Consider the following 20,607-nt stretch of genomic DNA (forward strand, 5'->3'; position numbering starts at 1 on the left):
TTTTCTTGCTATATCCAGAAGCAACTATAAAAACAAATGCCAGAATGTTCCGCGACAATGTTTTTAGGTCATCGTATAAACACTTTTATCAAGTTATTTGTTTCAATAACACAGGATATAGTATTAGAATATCTGAAAGTTCAACGGAAGCCTCGAGTGCCGTAACTGTCCGAAGGTCGCGAGCAATCAAATTGAAATAACCCTGGAAATCACTTTTCATTTCGACTTCAGTTGTTATTCAACTTTCTAGTACGTAAAGTTAACAATTCGAAAATCTTGTACTTTAAAGTTCATGTTCAAATAAGAGTTGAAAAATTCGATCTCAGTATTTGATTTTGATCTCTTTGTTTCAGAGATCCCTGACAAATTGGCGTTCAAAATTATTTTTATCACTTGGTCTATCTGCATAGGAACACTTTTAATTAAAGGCACACGAAAAGAACTAGGATTATAAAAACTGGAACATGGTTTTCCCACAAAAATTATAGATAGCTATCTCTATCAATTATTATTTCTAATAGATCTCTCTTATAGATTAATATCTATATCAGATAATATTCTATTCCATCAATATATATATTTTTTGACTTAATTTGTTTTTTGTTCTAAAATGAACCCAACAATTCAGCAGCACAACAAGTGACATGCTTATTTTTAGTATGCGATGTTTACGCCACAACAGAAGATCGGATAAAAAGTTTCAAGCAACTCAAAGAAATAGAAAAGACACACCATACAATGAAGCTAAGTAAAAACTAAGTATTAAGTAAGTTGCTTTGTGTAAATTTGTGGATGTGAGAGGAAAATACTTCCATTGGCACTTAAACCTATTACTATTTCTATAGATAAAAATTATATCCTCTATGTGATAGTCGCGAAGCTTAAAAGAAAATGTGTCACCAAATTTTTACATTTGATCAGCTCATGACAAATAACTAATTCAGACAAATTACAAAAGTTATGGATTTGACATATGAAGCTTTAAATGAAGAATGTTATATATCAAGTATATTAAATTGTAAATTGTATGTAAAATGACAGTGACAGAAAAATAATTTTCATAATAAAAATTAGATTTTCGTTGGATGGATAAAAACGTAATTAAAATTTTATACTACACACTTACAAAATAGCAAAACTATTGTGCTATCAGTGCAATGAGGAAAATGTTTTCCGAAACTAAATTTCCAATATCTTTCAACACAATAAAAGCTAAAATATTACTTTATTTACAATTCCACACTAGAGATTATGTAGGATTTCGTCATGACATTTCATAATAAAATTTCTTTTTCTTCTTCTTCTTTCTTTTTTTTCTGTCATATGATATCCTCGTAATCTCAGGTTTTTACCTTTTGGACCAATATCCGTCTATCTGTCTATTGGAACAATATCTGTCTATCTGTTTATTGGACCAATATCTATAAGTCTTTAATGTCTTTTTGTCTTTTTATTTATTCATTTATTTTGTCTTGATTTGTCCCCTTCCAATTTATGAAAACTGCAGGTGATTATAACTTCTCTCTCAGCCATTATAGTGCACTATTTATGGTTAATCCGACAAACTTTTGAATGTCAATAAGATTTATCTAATCTCATTTTTAAATAATTTTGATAAGACTATTGCAGTAATTTATAACTGTACATGTTCATTTCTGAAAATATAAAGGCCTATTTTGCTACTTACATTTAAACAACATAAAACTACTTATTCTTTTAAAAATATTTAATTTTTGATGTGTAAATGTATATACTTTTCTCTAACAGCAACCATGCAACGTTTCCACTAAAAATGATCCTACTCATAGCATTTATATCCTTACAGTGACTCTTTCAGATTTTTGGTCCAAATGTTTAATAAATTTGAAATATTTTATCTGTCTAATCTACGTGTTGATCAAATTATGCAATTCTAATCTACATTCGGTATCTTTTTTCATCTCAAATATGATTTGTTCAAAGTAGTTCTGCTATATTTGTATGCATTTGGCTCAACAAGTCAGCCAGTTTTGGCATATTTGATTGATTTCATGGTTTTTTTAAAAAAAAATGCTTATATTTTTCTCCAAAAAAAAAAAACATTAATGAAATATATTTTTGTCTCTGAATTCCGATTTTAGCAGAAGTCTCACAAAACTTTATCCTAATTATATAGTGAGCATAGCACGCAATTCTACAACAACACCAGGGATTTATTATAATGAAGTCAACGAAGTGGATAACTAGATGTTATTGACGAACCAAATGAAGGCGTAGATTATTCTTTTATAAACCAGACCTAAAATGATCATTTTATTAAAATGTTTTTTAACATTGCATTTATTTTAACAATGTTCTAAAGAATAATTTTCTGTCTCGCTTTCAAATTTTCTTCTAGCTCTTTCTACTGGACAATGCTTTTTTGCAAGCATAACTGCGAAAGAACTTCAGAATTAAATTTAACACAATATGCAGTATGTATATGTTAAAGCATAAACGTTATAAAAGCAAAAATAAACGGGAAAGTCAGCGAGTTTATTTCACAGTACACTCCTAGACATATACTTTTCTAGTAAATAAAGAAGTTTATAGTTTGAAAATTTGATGTCAAAACGGTTTCAGAAAAATATTCTCTCCAAGAAGTAAAGAAACGAATATGTATTCCCATTTCCGAAAAAGGCAGTTTATTTTTACGATGCAACTCCTTTTTTGAGGCATGAGGTGGCAACATATGGAAATTTTTATGTTTCTTTTTGACCTTCTCCAGGAAGTATGTCCAGCTAACAGATGATTCTTTTCCTTCTTCCTTTGGCGAGGAGAATCCACAAATACCATTCGATATTCGTAACGAACACGAAGTAGATAGAAGGGATATTCGATGTGCATAAGCTTTCATATAAATAAACCCCAAATACGATATTTTGGAAATTTTTTCTGTATGATAAGGTGATAGAATGTACTATTTCTATGGCGTTATTTATATTTTCTTTTCTGTTGTTAGTTTTATAGCCAAATCATGTTTTTTCATTGTATATTTGATTTTTAAACACTTTCGCTTATTTTGACTTGTTCCATCTTTGTAAAGATGATCCATATACAGTGTACTAGTATTTTGAAAACTTTTATAGTTGTGTATTCATCAAAGCACCACACTAATTTCATATTTTTAAAAAATTATCTATTAATAAATGACTCTGCTTCTCTAAAAGTGACGGAATCTGACAATGAATCTCAGAAAAATTGATAATTAAATTTTATAACTTTTAGAATCAAGATTAGAAATCTAAGACTAGAAAACAGAAGATAGTAAAAATAAAAATTCATTCAAGGCATACTTTTACTTATATATACTTAAATGAAGAATATTGCATGATTTTCAGTATAAATGATAAATAAAATCTTGAAACTGAATCGGTGTAAAATATACTACCAGAGTATAAAACCATAATTAATATTAACAATACAAAATTAAGAAAAGAATATTCTCTGGCGTTCATTAAAAATAAAATATATTAAGAACATGTTTATAGTTCTAATTTTTTTTTTTTTGCTTTTTTCTTCAGTTTTTAACATTTTTATTCAGAATAAAGTTTTGATTAAAAAAACTTTTACTTTACTCGTTTGTATGCTATTAAAGTAAATCGTAAAAAAGAATTTTTTTAAAATTCTTAGTATTTTATCAATCTTTTACTTTAACTAATATTTATTTCAGGTATTTTTATATAGTTTGTTATTAAAAAGGGCTGTGCATTTGTATAAACCTACACACACACGCATGAATGAAAATATATGATGAATGATATGAAACATAAAAATGTTGATACACATATCCTATATATGAATGAAAGTTGCGATTAAAGTTCTACAAGGATCCAACTATGGTATAATATTTTGCCAATGTGAGATTTTTTCTTTACACATAAAGGAGAGACTTTCCTGATTTATCTGAATAAATACCTCCGCTTTGGACTTCGCAAAGAACCAGTTTGAGAATGATCCTGTTTATGATATTCTTCGTGCGCTTCCCTAAGATAAATGTTGTTTCAAAGTGTAATCTTCCATTCTATCATTGTTTCTTTCTAAATGAGTTTTTTTTGGCAGTTTTTAATGCATCTATCAGAAAATATATATGGGAGGGAGGGGATAAAAATTTTATTCCATGCGCCCCCGAAAGAAAATGGGTGTTTGGTTTAAAGGGCTTTACTTCATTTCTTGAAATTCACAGATTCTTCTGGCAGATGGTTTTTATTTCAGGAGAAATCTGATTGTGTGCCTTTTTGTAAATCAGCCGTGATATGAACTGAATGCATGTGGCATAATCCAGTTTTCATAGGATGCATGGATTTTAATCACGCTCAACCGAAAGCTATTGATAGACCCTGAAACTTAATCAGTAGTTTAAGAATCGATTTAGTAATAGAAGAATGCACTCTCCCATCCGTTTTTGGTGGTGCATGCAAAGAATATGTTTTTTTATTTTTATTTTTCCACTGCCCCAGTACAACTTTATACGCAATCAGGTCGGCTGAATGGACGTGAATATTAAATAAATAATAAAATTTTGAAAAAATGCAATCAGTCCCACCTATACAGTAAGAGCTGTTTCGTTTGCTGACTAAAATCGAATAACTGTACTTCTGTGTCTGATTGGAGGCACATCGTTGCGCATTATATCTCATTCAGCGATTCACCTCCACTTTAACCACATTTCTTCAGAAATACACAACCATCCAGATTAATACCTACTAAAAATTCCGCTCGGGTCAAACACCATAGCACCCCCCCCCCCATTCCTCTCTTTGTAGTGGGATTTGCAATCCCCACATTCATCCCTGAGTTTTTTCTGACAAAAAGCTTCAAGATGTCATGATATTTAGATAATCTATTTAAAACAGTTTTGAATTGATATAATTTACATTTTAGAGACCATTCTTATTCAATAATCGACAAACTCACTCATCAAATTAAATTCATTCATTTTGTATTGAACCCAACTTAATTAATTTAGTTACTGAATCGATGTAATTCTAGATGTACTTTGAATATACTGACTATTTCGTACTGAATATTTTTGGAGCTAATAAAATGGATGATTTCTGGTTTTAAATGTAACTATTAAAAAGTTTTAGCTAGAATAACGTTGTAAACAAATTATGAGATTTGAACATTTTGTTTATACTTGAATTTAATTTATATTACAATAATTGCACATTTTTTAATGAATTATAAGATAGTTATTTAAAATACATAGATTTAAACAACAGCAAAAAATAGCTGCAGACGCTTTTACGCTGGAACTTGGGCAGACGATGAAATGTATAAATAAATATATCTAGAAAACGAAACAAAAAAATCGTAGAAGTCATGCTCTATTTAAAAGTATATTGTATATATATAATATTTAATATGAAAAATTTCTCACCATTTCTTATGCGATCACTATTCTTTTGTCAACTATGCATGAGGCTTATTTCATTCTGGATACTACACCCCAACCTCCGAAGGCACCTCGTAACTGAGGATGGTAGTTGGTTCTCGCTACTCTGGTGGTTACAGAAAAAGGAGGGGATAAGCTCATCCCACCGATGACGGAAAGTACTTCCACTGGAAAGGCTTGTACCGTTGATGGCCCTTAGGACTCTATTACAGTTTCCGCCAGTGTTGTTGTTGCGGCGGTCCAGACATTTAGCTTCTTCCGTATGCCTCAGGGAAGGTCAGAGTATCCGGTTTAAGGTTTAAGGTTCCTTCTGGATACTTAGGTAATTTTTCCTGATTTCTCCCCTTCACTGATTGTCAGTAAAAGAAACGGCTAGTTTTTTTTAATGGACAGACATAATTTATAAAAATATTTATCGTTTAATAATTGTTAATTCATTTTAGTTACATATTCCTATATTAATAAAATGAATTTCTTAAATGCTTATTTCAGTTATTCATTGTATTTCCCAAATAGAAATTGTATCAACATAATTTTTAATTTATTGTTCAAATTATTAATTGATAACGTGATAGATAAAAGTAATCTGTGATGAAAGCAAATCAAGCACTTCGATTTAGACTGTTACTAAGAGGTGGTTTGGCTTCCGGATTTCGGTTACTTTAGCGGAGGTTTGGCTTTCGGTTATAGGTAGTTTTTATTTTCTCTTATATTAAATATATAGGAAGCATTGAAATCGTAACAAAATTCGAATTCGCAATTTTGACGAATTTTCCAAGTTTCAGATCTCTAACAAACCATTCCGAAAAACAAATTTTTGGCATTATGTCTGTTTGTCTATGAATACGATAATTAAAAAGTGCTTAAAGTTAAACGGCTGAAATTCCGTTTTTAAGAATTACGACCAAACTGGTATATTTCTACCAGTGTTCGAGTATAAATGATTTCGATAGCCACAAATGCAAAGAGGAAGGTATCTAATATTCGGTGCACAGATTTAATATCTAAATTGGGAACATCTATAATAGTTAGTTAAATCCGTCAACGCGTGTCTGTCTGTCAGTTTGAGCTTTCACTTATGTGTAAACACAATAACTCATAAATTCAATGAATTAAAACAATGATTTTCGATATGCTATCTTTTGACTATAACTGTACTTTGTGCTAAATTTAGCGTCCAAATTACATATTTTCGAAACAGATTCAGTAACAATGTTAGAATAATAGTTATTGTAATTATGCAACTATTATTCACCAATTCCATGCAAGGTATTCTCGGACTTACCCAAGGGCTACAATTTTGTGCCGAAGGAAGGAGATTAAATCCTTATTGGGGGGAAATCATAGACTGACCATCACTGAGGCATACGGAAGAATGTGAATGACCGGGCTTCCGCAACAGAAACACTGGCGGGAACTGTGATTGAGTCCTAAGGGCCATCACCGGTCACGATACAAACTTTCCCTAATCGATGTCCCGTCATCGATGGGACCCAACCACTTGTATACCCACAAGAGTGGCAAGAACCAACCACCACGCAGGAAGCTTCTCATCCTCAATGACGAGGTCCCTCCCCCGTGGGACTCATTGGAAGGAAAGTATGAGAGGGAATTTCGAGAAAACCATTCACTTTTTTAAAAAAAAATTTGGCTATTTGGATTGCAGCTTATCAGGATTTAGTTTGCCAACATTTTCACTGGTTTTGAGATTGTGGCTTAGACGAGCTCTTCTCTCTTTTAGCTGGAGACGAGTTCGATTCTCGGATTTGTGACCCATGCTGATTTGCATACTTGTATAAATGACTACATTGCTAAAAGTATTTATTGAATTCTTAATACAAACGAATTGCCTCCTTAACTCATTTTAGCAATGGAAATTAGCTCATTTGTTCCAGAGCATTGTTTAAAATTTCTTGATAACTTGGTGTTAATTCGACGAGACTTCCATTTTCGAGGATATTTATTATATCTTCCAAAGAGCATGCTTCTTGAATCAGGTAACTCCGCTGTATCATTTCGAGGGCGGCGTCTTTCACGAGAGAACTACATTTCGCAGCAATTTCATCTGCAGTACAAGCAACCAGGAAAGACTCCCGCCTAAGAAGGAGATTGAAAGCGATTACTATTATGAAATAATACGCACAACTAATAAAAGAATTTCCACATGACCCCCCTTTTAACAAGATCTGAAATGAAGTTGTACGGGTGGTGATTATAAAATTTTGTTCTTCAACGGGATTAAATAAGTTGCAATAAATTACCAACAATCATATGTAATGTGATGGCAGGATAGTGATAAGGAATTGATGGCTGATAATTAGGAGAGCTATAAATTATTATTTCCAAATAGTCCCTAGCATCAAAAATATCTTTTTATAATTAAAAAGTTCTCTTTTTGTAAATATTTCTTTGCCGGTAAGTATAAGACATTGCATTATAAATATTGGTATGTTTAGTTATATTAAAGTCCCGTTTTAAAGCAACACTGAGGTTATTTTGGGAAATCTCGGAATTTTGAACTTCTGTCAGATGACGAGGCCGAAACTTGAACAGACACAACCCTCTCCAAACATCCGCACCATACCAGGGAGAGGACGTTAGGCCTCGACGGATTTAGCGTGCCCCAGGCCCATTTGCACGACGGTTCTTCGGTGCAATCGGATCTGGAATCTGAAGCCCTTCAGCTTCGAAGCCGAGACCTTGCCGCCAAATCACCGGGACTCCAAATATTCGTTATGTGTTGTATTATAAGATAAATGCGATAAAAATGTTTGCTAATGATAAAATAAATTTTATAAGGCATAACCTAATAGTAGGATAAATAACTCAAGCACACTACGCATTATATGAACGAAACATTCGTGTGAAATATAATGATTGTTTAGTTCTACCATATAAAAATTTCTGGCAAAATATAAATTGAAAAAGAAAAAAGAAATAATACGGATATTACTTGTTAAAAATAATAAGAAATAATAAAATATAATTTATTTATTAAAAATAGTATTCCACAATAAAATCATTCCTTTTGTTCATGAAAAATTCTACATAAGGAAATGCTGCAAATCATATATCACGTGTGTAAAAAAGTTAAGAAAAAAATACAAAAATTTCTGATTTAAAAATAAAACGACTATGCATTTAACTATCTGTATCTAATGACGGTAACATAATCAGAGACTTTTAAGAAGAGCGCGTCGAAAAATAAGAATAAATACAAAATACAGTCTTCAAAAAGTATGTTACCAGACGATTGTGAGAATTTTTCCCCTTTACAAAAACTAAAACAGATATGTCCCTAAATTCTGGAATTACGACATTTAAGCATATCGACTTATAACATTTCTTGCTACGATGCAATTCATTTTTTTGAAGTCATGTTTAAAAGTTTAAAGATTAATTTCACTTTTTCTAAAATTATTTTATTATTTTGCGATGTAAAAAATATGTGATAAATGTGACGCTTTATAAAAATTTATATAATAATTTCAGAGGCATGGTGAAAAATGGCAGTGAAAGAGCCCCTTTTCAAAACCCAGTAATTTTTCTATAAATTATATAAAAATTTATTTATAAGCTAATTATATAATTAGAAATCGTTTTAGGAAAAAAAAGCGATAGGCGTAGTAATTCAATTGTTTCTCTTCCACAGTTACAAGATGAATTGGCAGAGTCTGTTTTATAATTCACCACCACGTCATCTCTTTGAAAAACGAAATTAAACCGTGTTATAAAAGAGTAAAAATGAATTTTTGTGATGTCTGCAATCAGAACTTTAGCATACTTCTTCTTGGAGTATAGATATTATAAATGCATATTGTAGCTACGTGTAGAACTGTAAGCTTTGTAATTGGATCATTTCTTTTTAAATTGAATGACGCAACTTACAGACATACACTCCCTACATGAGGAATTTCTGCATCAGTTTCAGTCACAACCGACAGCAAATCCTCGAAAGTAGTTGCCATGGTATTTGCTTGGACTGTGCAAAAGGAGTTGCCGAGACTTTCATTTAAGCACTTGAGATTTTCGGTTACAACTGTAAAATAAATATTTTAATTTTAATTTAGAAAGCTTTATTCAGACCAATTGCTTTGTTTTATGATTATTATATTTAACACACTTAAATACATTTCAGTTTCTTTAAAAATAATATATTTATTTGAAAAAGAATACTTCAATAGTTTCATTTGTATGACACAAAATACACGCAGAGGCAAAAAATAAGTAAAGGTATCATAAATTAAACACGAAATCACATTTCCATATTACTGAACAAAATGATTATCAAAAATACAGTGCTCTTTCTTTAAAAAAATCAGGCATTATAGCAAACTAAATGCGTGAGTTTTTCGATCAATAAATAATATTTTTAAAGACTTCATCGAAAAAAATATTCTAGAAATTCAATGTATTAGAGATTTTCAATAAAATCTCTGTTTGATTTCAGTCAAGGAATTTTGAATTTTCCACTTTTAATTTTACATCTTATAATATCAAGCTTAATTAAAGGAATATTTATAACTCTACGAAATTGAAAAAATAATTAAAGCGAATTTATATTGTTTTAAATTAATTTACCACAGTATGCATCACTCTTAATTTCACTTTATAATAAAAATATTTTACCAAAAGAATTAATTTTTGATTTATATATAAACATCATTTTTCATAAATTGGTGTATTTTTTTCTTTCTGATATACGAAGTAACAAAGATCTTGTAACTATTAAAGAATTCAACAGTCAGATTTCAATGAGTCTAAAAACTTCTTTTTAGAATTATGCCAATATATTGATTGCAAAATTTGTCATTCAGCACTTTTTAAATCTAGAAACAACAAAGTTGCCTTTTAAGAGGTAAAAAATGGATTCCGATCGCAATTTCGACACAAAATTTGTATTATTATTTGTTTACTCCTTGGTTTTAAAATAAATATAAAATTATAAAAATTCAGAATTTTAATATAAGCTGATTCACATTGGATTAATAATTATAAATAGATAAAAATCTTCAAAATCATGTTTTAAATTCGAAATTTTCATAAACATTTGGTCTTGGTGGTCCGCACATTTAATATGTTTAAAAATAACACACCAACATCATTTCGATAGAGTATGTGAATGGGATATTCTCTGTTCCAAAACTAATGAAATAATAACGAAAAAATTACTTATATTGAGCAAAGAGCCCTCTTCACAGAATTCTGAAAAGGCAGTGAGGATACTTGTATATTCTTCAGGAGTAGCAAAAAATTTTGTAGTGCAATCTTTCTGGAACCGTCCTAAGCACATAATGTAGTCCTTAAGAAATCTGAAAATAAAATATTAAAACATGAAAGCTGTATAGGAAAGTTAAAGGAAAAAATGTCTTTCTTTTATTCTTTGAACACTTGGATTTAATAAATTTCATAAAAATAATTTTATGAGCACACTTTCATTAGTGCACTAAGAGGGAGAATTTTTAAAATTTATTCTTTTCTATTTTTAATATTTTGATTTGCAGTAAATTATTATAAGCGCTGGATCATCACAAAGCAAGTCGTCTAACGATCTAATATACAATTACAATTATTTTGTTGATTCTTCTATAATGTTATATACTACCAGGAACATACAAAATGCGCAGTACATTTACATGAACATCATATCTAATTCTCCAAGGATAATGAATTGATATTCTACAGTTATCAGTCCATGTGTCCGTCAGGATAACACTTCATGCCAAATATCTTTGCTTACTACTGTCATTATAGAAATAGATTTCGATAGGCAAGATAGATTTCGAATAGGAGGAATCGGACGAATGGTTTTTTTTCTTCTTGGCAACAATTTGAGGCGGAAAAAAAAAAGGTGTGGATCATTCATCTTGCTTTAGCCGCAGTTACAAGTGCCTTTATATTCGCTTTTCTTATTTTTTTATATTTTATTATTATTAATTATCATTGTTGTTTTAAATTATTTTGATAGTAATTACTTAAATGAATTTAAAACATAAGAAATAAAAATTAATTAATCATTAACGCGATTAATTTTTTTGCTATGAATTCATCCGATTTTAGATTTCCTAATTGATTTTTTTCATTTAATCTTGCAACCGTTAAACATGCAAATGATTATTCCTTTTCTTTATTGATTTTTGCGGTTCTTTATACATATGGTAAGAATATATTTTCAAGATTTCGAATAGTCAAATAATTTTGTCCTTAGTGAATTATTTTTTGAATTTTCAAAAATTCAATATAATAATACCATATATCACCAATTTGAGGCTGAATGTGTCAATGTAAGAAACTTCTACCTATGCGACTACAGAATATTCCCGAGTAATACTACAGAATATTCCCAGATATTCCTACAGTAACTACAGAATATTCCCGAGTATCCGGTTATTGACAATCCAGTTTCCGTACTATCCGGCTTAGTTTTCTTTTATCCTAATTAAATGAGGAAGGTAAGGCGTCTATTAGGTCAACTATTAAAGACTTTTTCAAAATCTAGAAACTGTAAATTTTGATTCTTATCTTACTGTTACCTTTTCATGCCTATGTAATTATTTATCAGTGAAAAAATAAAATCAGTTTCAGCCAATTTTCTTAAGAATGAGACCTATTATTGACATTAATGTTTTGTTTATGTTTCCTGGATTTAAGTTGAGTATTACAGAATTTACGTTAAAATGTGAGTAGTTCATAACCTTTAACTTACTTTTTCTACAATAAATTTTTGAAACGAGCAATGCAGTATATAAACATATATAAACTACCAATAGAGAGCCTTCTATTTTAACTCGATGCGTTACCGGCAACTGCTTCTATGATTCACCGGACTGCGCCTGCGTTTACATTGACATAAATGGAGGGCTTGTTATTCAATAAGAAGAGGAAAAATACATATTATAACAGTGGGGTTTGGTACAAAAACTTTGTTTCTCATATTGGTTGCCAAAGAAATGAATTCATAGACCCTCTGGCCTATTTGGCTTTTTTTGTTATCCGGCCAGTCCTTTCGTCCCATTAAACCGGATATCCGGCAGTGTACTGTAGTTTTTTTAGCTACCGACTTAAACAAAGACATTTGGCGGGAATTGTTCTCCTGACGGACACAATGTATCTTTCACCATGAACAATTTGTCTACCACATCCAAATTGCCCATAAGTTGAGTTGATATTAAGGAACCTACTACTCGGCAAACTATGTTTTATGATTCACTGCATAAAGTAACTCGAGATACAGCGGAACGACGAAGTTATATTCCATGGCTCAACATGACAAAACTGGATGCACTCCTAAGCATCAGAAAATGCTTTAAAAAACGAAGTAAAGCCTCAAAGCTTGAATCTGAGGAAGTCTAAGGTAGAGAGCTGTATGTTAGATTTCCAAGCTGATTATTTTGAAATGTGCTGAATTTGACATTTTCTTTTGTTACCGTGATATGATTCACTGTGAAAAGAAATGTATTTATGTGGGAAATGTACAGTCAACCTGTGCTATTAAATCTTGTACTCGAAGTTTCTGTTAGATGGAGATATATTATTAAATAAAAATTTAAATAAATGAATCTATGAAATAGTAACTTCTGAAAATGATAAAATAATGCATTGCCTCTAAAAGAACACAGATTTTCTAAACAGTGACATATAAAGAAATGAGCAGAAAAAGTCATTGGAAAAATCTACATGGGCATGAAGCAAGTCGAGTTAAAATACAGATTTAAAAAATATAATAGTGATATTTAAAGCAAGTCATTAATAATTAAGTTTTACAAATAAATTATATAAAAAAAGCAAATTTATGACTAAAATGATATAATGGTATGTTAAAGATTAATAACGGATGAGTTTAAAAGTTCAAAGACACTTTACTTACGGGCACAAGGCATCATATTCTGCTTTATCCACTGGAACCATAGAGAAAAGCTTCGGGCGAGGGCACGATTCGAAAATGTCTTCTTGACAGATGACATCCCCTAAAGAAGCTGAGAAAAAGTCTTCCTAATTTAGTAATGATGGAAATTCGTTATGAGATAAAGTATTCCTAATTTAGTAATGATGGAAATTCGTTATGAGAAAAAGTATTCCTAATTTAGTAATGATGGAAATTCGTTATGAGAAAAAGTATTCCTAATTTAGTAATGATGGAAATTCGTAATCTACTAATTATTGAAATGACAGTTCTGAGGTATATTTCTAGCACAAGAAAATTGACAAAAGTGTATTATCGTTGTCTGGGCGAATGAATGTTCAGTGACAGATATAATCCTTTGTCAATCAATCGGAAGAATGCGGGACATGATTTTAAATTTTTCTTTTACATGAAAGCTTTGAGTATTGTTTTTGCTTTAATGGTAAAACTATTTAAGCTCTTTAGCAAAACTGCACTGTTTAGAGATTCATATTGGATTCAATCCAATATATTTCCGTTCCTTTCGCCTTCTTTATTTCCTTTTAATTTTTTTGTGTTAAAAGTATCAGAAAAGAAAGAGCTTAAGAGCTTAAATCTTATCGTTAAATCGTTTTCATATCTCCCAGAGTAAAAAAAAAAAAAAAAAAAAAAAAAAAAAAAAAAAAAATCTATCCAAAACTATCATCTAGGAGCACTGTAATTTAATAGTGGAATTATCTAAAAGGACGAAATTTGATGCTGCTTTTAGGTAATAGTATCGTAGTAGTTTTCAAATTTTTGGCAAAATATGTCTGCTGGAAGTCTGTTTATCCTTTCCAGGGTGAAAAAAAGAAACCTTTCCTTTTTTTTCCGTTTCATATCTCCTAGAGTCCAAAAAGAAAAAAAAATCCATTTCGGAAATTCCATCCATCTATGAACAAATGGTAATTCAATAGTGAAATTATCTCAAAGGGCGAAATTTAATGCTGTCTCTAGTAAAAGTATCGTAGTAGTTTTTCTCAAACTTGTGGTAAAATATGTCTACTGGAAGTCTGTTTATCATTTCCAGTGCAAAAAAAAAAAAAAAAGAAAGAAAGAAAGAAAGAAAATTCGGCGAAAATCACCTATTTTGCTGATTTTTTTTTTTAATTTGCTGATTTTTAAAAAAATCACCGATGGATTAGGAAAAGCAGGAAATACCTGTAGGTAAGCAATAAGTGAAAGGATGTGATTAAAATGCTATATTGATTTAAAATTTTTGTGATAAAATCATCCGAACAGATTTTAACTTCTCTGTATCATCTGAAATTCGGCTAAAATAGGATCTAATCGTATTGATAAATTGGCAGCTCTACTCACGGTCAAGAAAGAACTGACCCGACATTTTGATACAGAATATCTGGGTTCACACAATTTTATTAAAATAAGATTTTTCGAAATGAACTTACCTTTTGAAAGTGTTAAAAACGCCAACAAAAAGAGAATCATTTTAGCACAAGTTGCTTGCGGAAAATTTGTTTTGAAAGCTGACTAAAGCTAAGTTTTCATGACCGGAACTACCATAACGGGTCTCTTTCATATCCGCTTTTCAATTTCCGCCAAGCTCTGCTTCGAAAATGATGCACATGCATGTGATTTCACACAATGCGATCGCAAATTATTTCGTTATGATGGACTTTTCATTCAGCGGAAAATTTATTCGAAGCGCTAACATCGATTGTCTCCAAGCAGACTAAAGGAAAATCAAAGTGTTGTCACAAATCAAAAGATGTACGTGATAAAATTTTCTTTCTGGATACGCAAAAGAAGCGAAAAGAGACTATATAATTTGAATTTTAAAAAATATTTTTTCATGGAACAATGTCTTTGTATGTGAACGCAAACTCTCTAATGGGATGAATTATGATAAGTCATCCTCTTGCAGATTTAAATAAAATTTCGGATAAATGGAAAGAAATATTTTCGCAAATACACACCTCGAAAACAATATGCAAATTAATATTAAACAAAAAAAAATTTACATCTTTTTTAAAAAAATGAAAGAAGTTTTTTTTTTAATGATTTTAATTTAGTAATAGTAAATTTTTCCGAATTTTGGCATTTTATAAAAATATTTTTTGGATAATTTCAACAATTGATTGCATTGTTTCCCTGAAATTTAAAGTTTCGTTTTCACTGTTTCATCAAATTTTTAATCGCGTTACTTGGTTTCATTGCTAAAAGCTAATGAAAAAGTTTATTGTATACGTCATTTACAAGATGCTGTTTAATATATACGGCTATTTATATATACGTTAGGCTGTTTAATATATATGTTGCGTACGAATAAAAGAATAAAGTACCAATAAAGCGAAAGTTAGAATATAATCTGAATATTTATATTTTCAATTGTGCTACATTATCGGACTAGCCTCCATTACAAAAATTCATTTGCACAATAAAGAGATTATACGTAAGAGAATTAAAATAAAATTGTTTCAATGCTTGACAATTTTACGAAATTTTGGACATCAAGTTATATCTAAACAATTTAAGTGAACCACCAAAGGCACCTAATTTAAAATACAATGACTGTACAAACTTTCAATTCCTTACATCATACTGAGTAATATATCGAATTTCCAGCTTTCTGGTTCAAGTTTAAATAGTTTTGAAATAAAACAATTATGAATATGTTTATTAAAGTTAGGCTAGAGATTATAAAATTTATCTTAAAATGTGGACAATGCCTTTATTCTTGGATTTTTTATATAAAAATTTTAAAATGATCTTTCAGAAGATCAGAAAACCTGAAAGAGCGCACTCTCCTTTTTGATTATAAATATAAAAAATATGGCATGTGGCTGAATATAAGCAAACATATAGATACAAAATCTTTTCATTAATCGTATGTATCTTTTGATACTGTTTATTCTAATAGATTCTTTCTCACTGATCAGATTTGTTTTTCTGTCATCATCAATGCTGACAATTTCAAATATTACAAACAATAACTTATGTTAGAATTTTTATATTAAAATAAATTCTTACTGAAGATTTTAGAGCCATAAACAGAATTCCAAATTTGAATTGTTTTTAACAATGAAAATTACTCACACAGTAAAGTCATTTATTCCTCATTTAATCAAAACTCAGTTCTTTGATTTCAGATGCATTAATAACGAATAAAGCAGTAAATATCAACGAGTTCTTCATATATTATCATTTCAGTCGAATGAGTCATTGAGAACAGTTATATGTGTTAAATGCATTGATAAATACAACAATTTACATATCTACAATTTTTTTTAATAAATTATTATTAGGCTTATTCGTATTCTTTAATTAATTAAAATTCTTTAAAAACCCCTGAATATAGCGTTTTTCTATTGAAGAAACAAAAGAAATTATTATTAGCAAAAATACACATTCTGAAAAGACAAATTATTATTCAACTATTTTTTGTTTTGATCTCTTTCTTGTGAGAAAGCAATACAGATCGAATACATTCAAGGATACACGATAATAAATAAAAGATGACATTTTTTTAGCATAAAACTTTTGAATGGGATAAGCTCGCCGAAGAGTCAATTCTTACTCTTCGGCGAGCTTATCTATACCAGAACCGGGTGCCTGGAGAGAGCGTCTCTTGTTTTTAATAGCGCCAACGGGGGCCAAGAATACGATTTTGCTACTCACGCATCACATTCGCTCACACAGATCTTTTTACAGGGGGACACATTCATAGAACAGAAGAACAACCATGCCCGAGCTGGGACTCGAACCCAAGACACCCAGATCACGCGGAAGACGCCCTACCCCTATGCCAGGACGCCGGTAGAAGGAAACATAAACCGATAAAAGTATTACGAAGGCAAGCAGTTGAAAAAGACCAAAGCAAATAAAACAGAATATTATGAAAAACGAAAATGTCCTTCAACTACTTAAGAGGTCGCCTATTAAAAGAATGAAAGCTGAAACTAATTGAGAAAAAGATTGCAATCAATATTTCTTGAAGATCATACAATCTTAAGGTGGATACACAATATATCTTCATAATGAATAGAAGTTCGAAAAAAACTGCAAAATAATGTATGTACAGGGTATTAACTTCAGATCATCTCTTTCAAAGAATTGGTTCGAACCCACGGAGTTGGTTCCTTATTTTCATGTTCTATTTTTCATGTCAAAGAGAAAAAGTACTACTGATTAATAGCAGAAAGCACCTCAGTAATAATCCTGATTGAAGATTCGATTGATGATTCTGTTGAAAAATAAAATGGGACAACACTACAATGACAACTCATAAAATAGATTAAGAAATTCCTTTGAAAATAAATATCGATGGAAGACACAAGCTTCTTTAATAAATGGATAGTTAATAGAGGAACTATTAAGATTCCAAAAGACTTGTGGAATCAATATCAAAAAAGTGATTTGTGAATCTGAAGTATGTCACCATTGTCAGGAAAAAATTCCAATCCAAAAATGCATAAGTTAGCAAAATCAATGTCTCCAATGCAGCGGTGTAAGATAAACAGTCTTAAGAGGTTCAATAACAATGGCGTTTACTCACGAACACCAGTCAACGCAAAACGTACCCAAAGCGTACACAAGAATAGCCCTTTCAGTAACAATACCCAAACAGCTATCAGTAATAAGCAATCATGGGAGCATAGACCGCTCAGAGAAAAATCAATTACTGTCTTTTGTATCGGTTATTCCTAGAAACGAAAGAGTACTGAGTATTCGACCAATTCAGTTCAGATTGACAGTTCAACACACGACTCAATACTGCTTCAATAGCCGATCGACTGTCATTGATTTCAGCTCGGCCTCTCGGCTTTTTATAATTGCTGTGACGGAGCAAAAAGAGTTCTAGAAAGATTGATATAGCTCTCGTTTACTGGATCTACCACCAAAATCATCAAGAATTTTGGCATCTTCTATTCTGTCGTCAAATTCATCTCCAAATTGTCAAGTGTGTCACCAAGACCTGAGGTCATTGATCTGGCATTCCATCAAAGTCATCTGTAAAACTGTCTTTATTGCGATGGGACTGACTGAACTGGGAAGCAACATTATATATTCGCAACACTGTATTCTTTAACACTTAATGGAGACTGGAGTCAAAATGACTCAGCGTTGTTCATTAGCACTGTTTAGCGCGAGGTATTTTGTCCTTGAATACAATCCCCTCCTCAGAATCTCAAGTTGTTCTTTTAGCAGTGCATAAGAATAAACACGTGCGTATAACAAAACTGTTCTTTTTCAAAATTTTGTTGTTATTTATGGAGTCATTGACTCCACGATTCTGAAACTGTGATTGAAAAAATATATAACGCACCAGTTAATTTCTATGTATTTCGCATTGCAGTTCGCTTCGTTTATGTTTACTGTCTTTTACAGTTGTCCTCTGTTGTTATAACATAATTGTCCTCTGTTGTTCAAAAAGAAATGAATAATGCTCAACCAGGACCTTCTCGGAAAAAAAATTCGGTATTGTGTGTTCGGTATATTTTGATAGACTGTAATGTAAAACAGCAGACCCATGAAGTCGTGTAATTTCCCTATATCCAAATCACGCAAATATGATTTCTCTTTATTGCTATATTTTTGCCTAATTGCAGTAAATTTAAGATGTGTATATTTTACAATCGTTGCAACATTACACGTTGGAAATAACATGTTTGCTGTTCGAGAAAATGCAGCCCCCCATTTTTAATCAGATTCTGGAAATGTGAACTCCCTAACGGTTTCTTGGACCATTTGAAACTTACTTGTTTTTTACCCATAGAAATAATTTTCCATGTCAACCATGTCGTCTTCCTCTTCTTCTGAATCTACGAATTTTCTTCACTTTCTTGTTCTCTTTTATCTACATGATCACTTATAATCAGCGTCGCTACTATCAGAATCAACTTTCCGCATTTCGAAATCTTGAAAAACTGTGAAGTTCTAATTTTAATTGAACATCATTCTGGTGCTCAATTAAATTTGATATGTTTTGTCATTTTCGGTTTCTTAAACAAAATGATTATGAAATGAGATTATTAAGTTCGATAAGCAGCAGTGGATTTTATATCAATAACAAAGGGGTAATCTGTTTACTACACAGATATCACGGCTGTTCATTACCGAAGCGTATCTAATTTTCTTTCGTTTATTCTTGTTCGCTCAGAAGTTTGAATAAAGATGCAACAAGATTGTATGATCTAAATTTAATACCTCATTGTATTCGCATTCTAGACGATTTTTTTTCAACGTGTATCAATTCATATTCAAAATCGTTGTTTGATTAATCAAAATGATTCAAAATGGATTGCAGTAAAAAGCTAATATAGCTTTAAAAAGTAAAAAAAAACGTTTCCGAAGTGGGATTCGGAAAGATAACTGAGGAAATATAAATCACGCACGGTGTTTAAATAGCACAATTGACATCACGACAGCTAACAGACATATTTAAAGTTCATGTGTTCATTTTTATAAACTTTTTTCTTACTGAATTGAAGACTGGAAGAATAGGAAAGCAATATAATCCTATGATAGAAATTTTCATTGTCTGGCTGAAGTTATTTTCTTCATAAAGAACGCCTAATATCCCAAGTTTTTATGTAATTAATCAAAATGATTCAAAAATGGATGACAGAATTTGATTCTCGAAAAACTGGTTCTACAAGCAAAAAAAAAAAAAAAAAAAAAAATCTTGAAGTGAGATCGAATTGATGACTGAAAACATGATATTCTGACTACTGAATTCATATTTCAACAATTTACAGATGTAGCTACATATAGTCGCCCAAAAAATATTAGGACACAAAAAAAGTTTACAGGATTTTATGAACTTTTAATATAACTTAATGTCATTTAATAATAATAAATAGCTTACACATATAAGCGAAGCAAACAGAGAAATATGTCACATTTTGTAAATGAAAATTATATTTATTCAAACAAAATTCATATATTAATACAATTATAATTACAGTTTAAAGTAAAAGAAATCAAATAAAAAATATAAGCCTCAAGATTGCATTGGGATACTTTCAATAAATTAAGAAAAAATGTGAATTGATAGTTAATATCTTGTTGAGCCACCCTTGCACTTTATGACCTCCGCAGTCAGTTTGGCATAGATTTGATGAATTTTGAACAAATGACCAGTTGATTTCGGCCCAATTTTTGCTTAGAGGTTTATTTAATTTTTTATTTACAGAAATATTGTTGATTTTTTTTATTACAAATAATCCGACACGTTTTCAATGAGATTTAGGTTTATTTTCTGGACAGGAACAGCGGTAGAAGATCCATAACCTGCAAATATCAGCAA

General features: G+C 30.7%; 2 protein-coding genes across 2 annotated transcripts in view; one reads left to right on the forward strand and one right to left on the reverse strand.

The window, feature by feature from the left end:
* The window catches only part of LOC129984069 (40S ribosomal protein S13), a 327,741-nt gene that overhangs the window by 193,836 nt on the left and 113,298 nt on the right, over positions 1 to 20,607 (forward strand). The window lies entirely within an intron of this gene.
* On the reverse strand, positions 7,221 to 14,905 carry LOC129984067 (uncharacterized). Its single transcript, XM_056093838.1, has 5 exons — positions 14,747 to 14,905; positions 13,284 to 13,392; positions 10,589 to 10,728; positions 9,305 to 9,455; positions 7,221 to 7,513 (listed from the first exon to the last, which is right to left on the reverse strand). The coding sequence occupies exons 1-5, from the start codon at positions 14,784 to 14,786 to the stop codon at positions 7,294 to 7,296; spliced, it is 660 nt and encodes a 219-aa protein (XP_055949813.1). The 5' UTR covers positions 14,787 to 14,905; the 3' UTR covers positions 7,221 to 7,293.

This window comes from Argiope bruennichi, chromosome 9, assembly GCF_947563725.1.
Source record: "Argiope bruennichi chromosome 9, qqArgBrue1.1, whole genome shotgun sequence".
In the NCBI taxonomy this organism is placed as follows: Eukaryota; Metazoa; Arthropoda; class Arachnida; order Araneae; family Araneidae; genus Argiope; species Argiope bruennichi.

Coding starts and splice junctions, on each gene's coding strand:
- LOC129984067 (XM_056093838.1), bottom strand. CDS start 14,786: ATGATTCTCTTTTTGTTGGCGTTTTTAACACTTTCAAAAG. Junction 10,729..13,283: donor GAATATGATGCCTTGTGCCC/GTAAGTAAAGTG, acceptor TTTTATTTTCAG/ATTTCTTAAGGACTACATTA. Junction 7,514..9,304: donor CATGTAGGGAGTGTATGTCT/GTAAGTTGCGTC, acceptor TCTCCTTCTTAG/GCGGGAGTCTTTCCTGGTTG.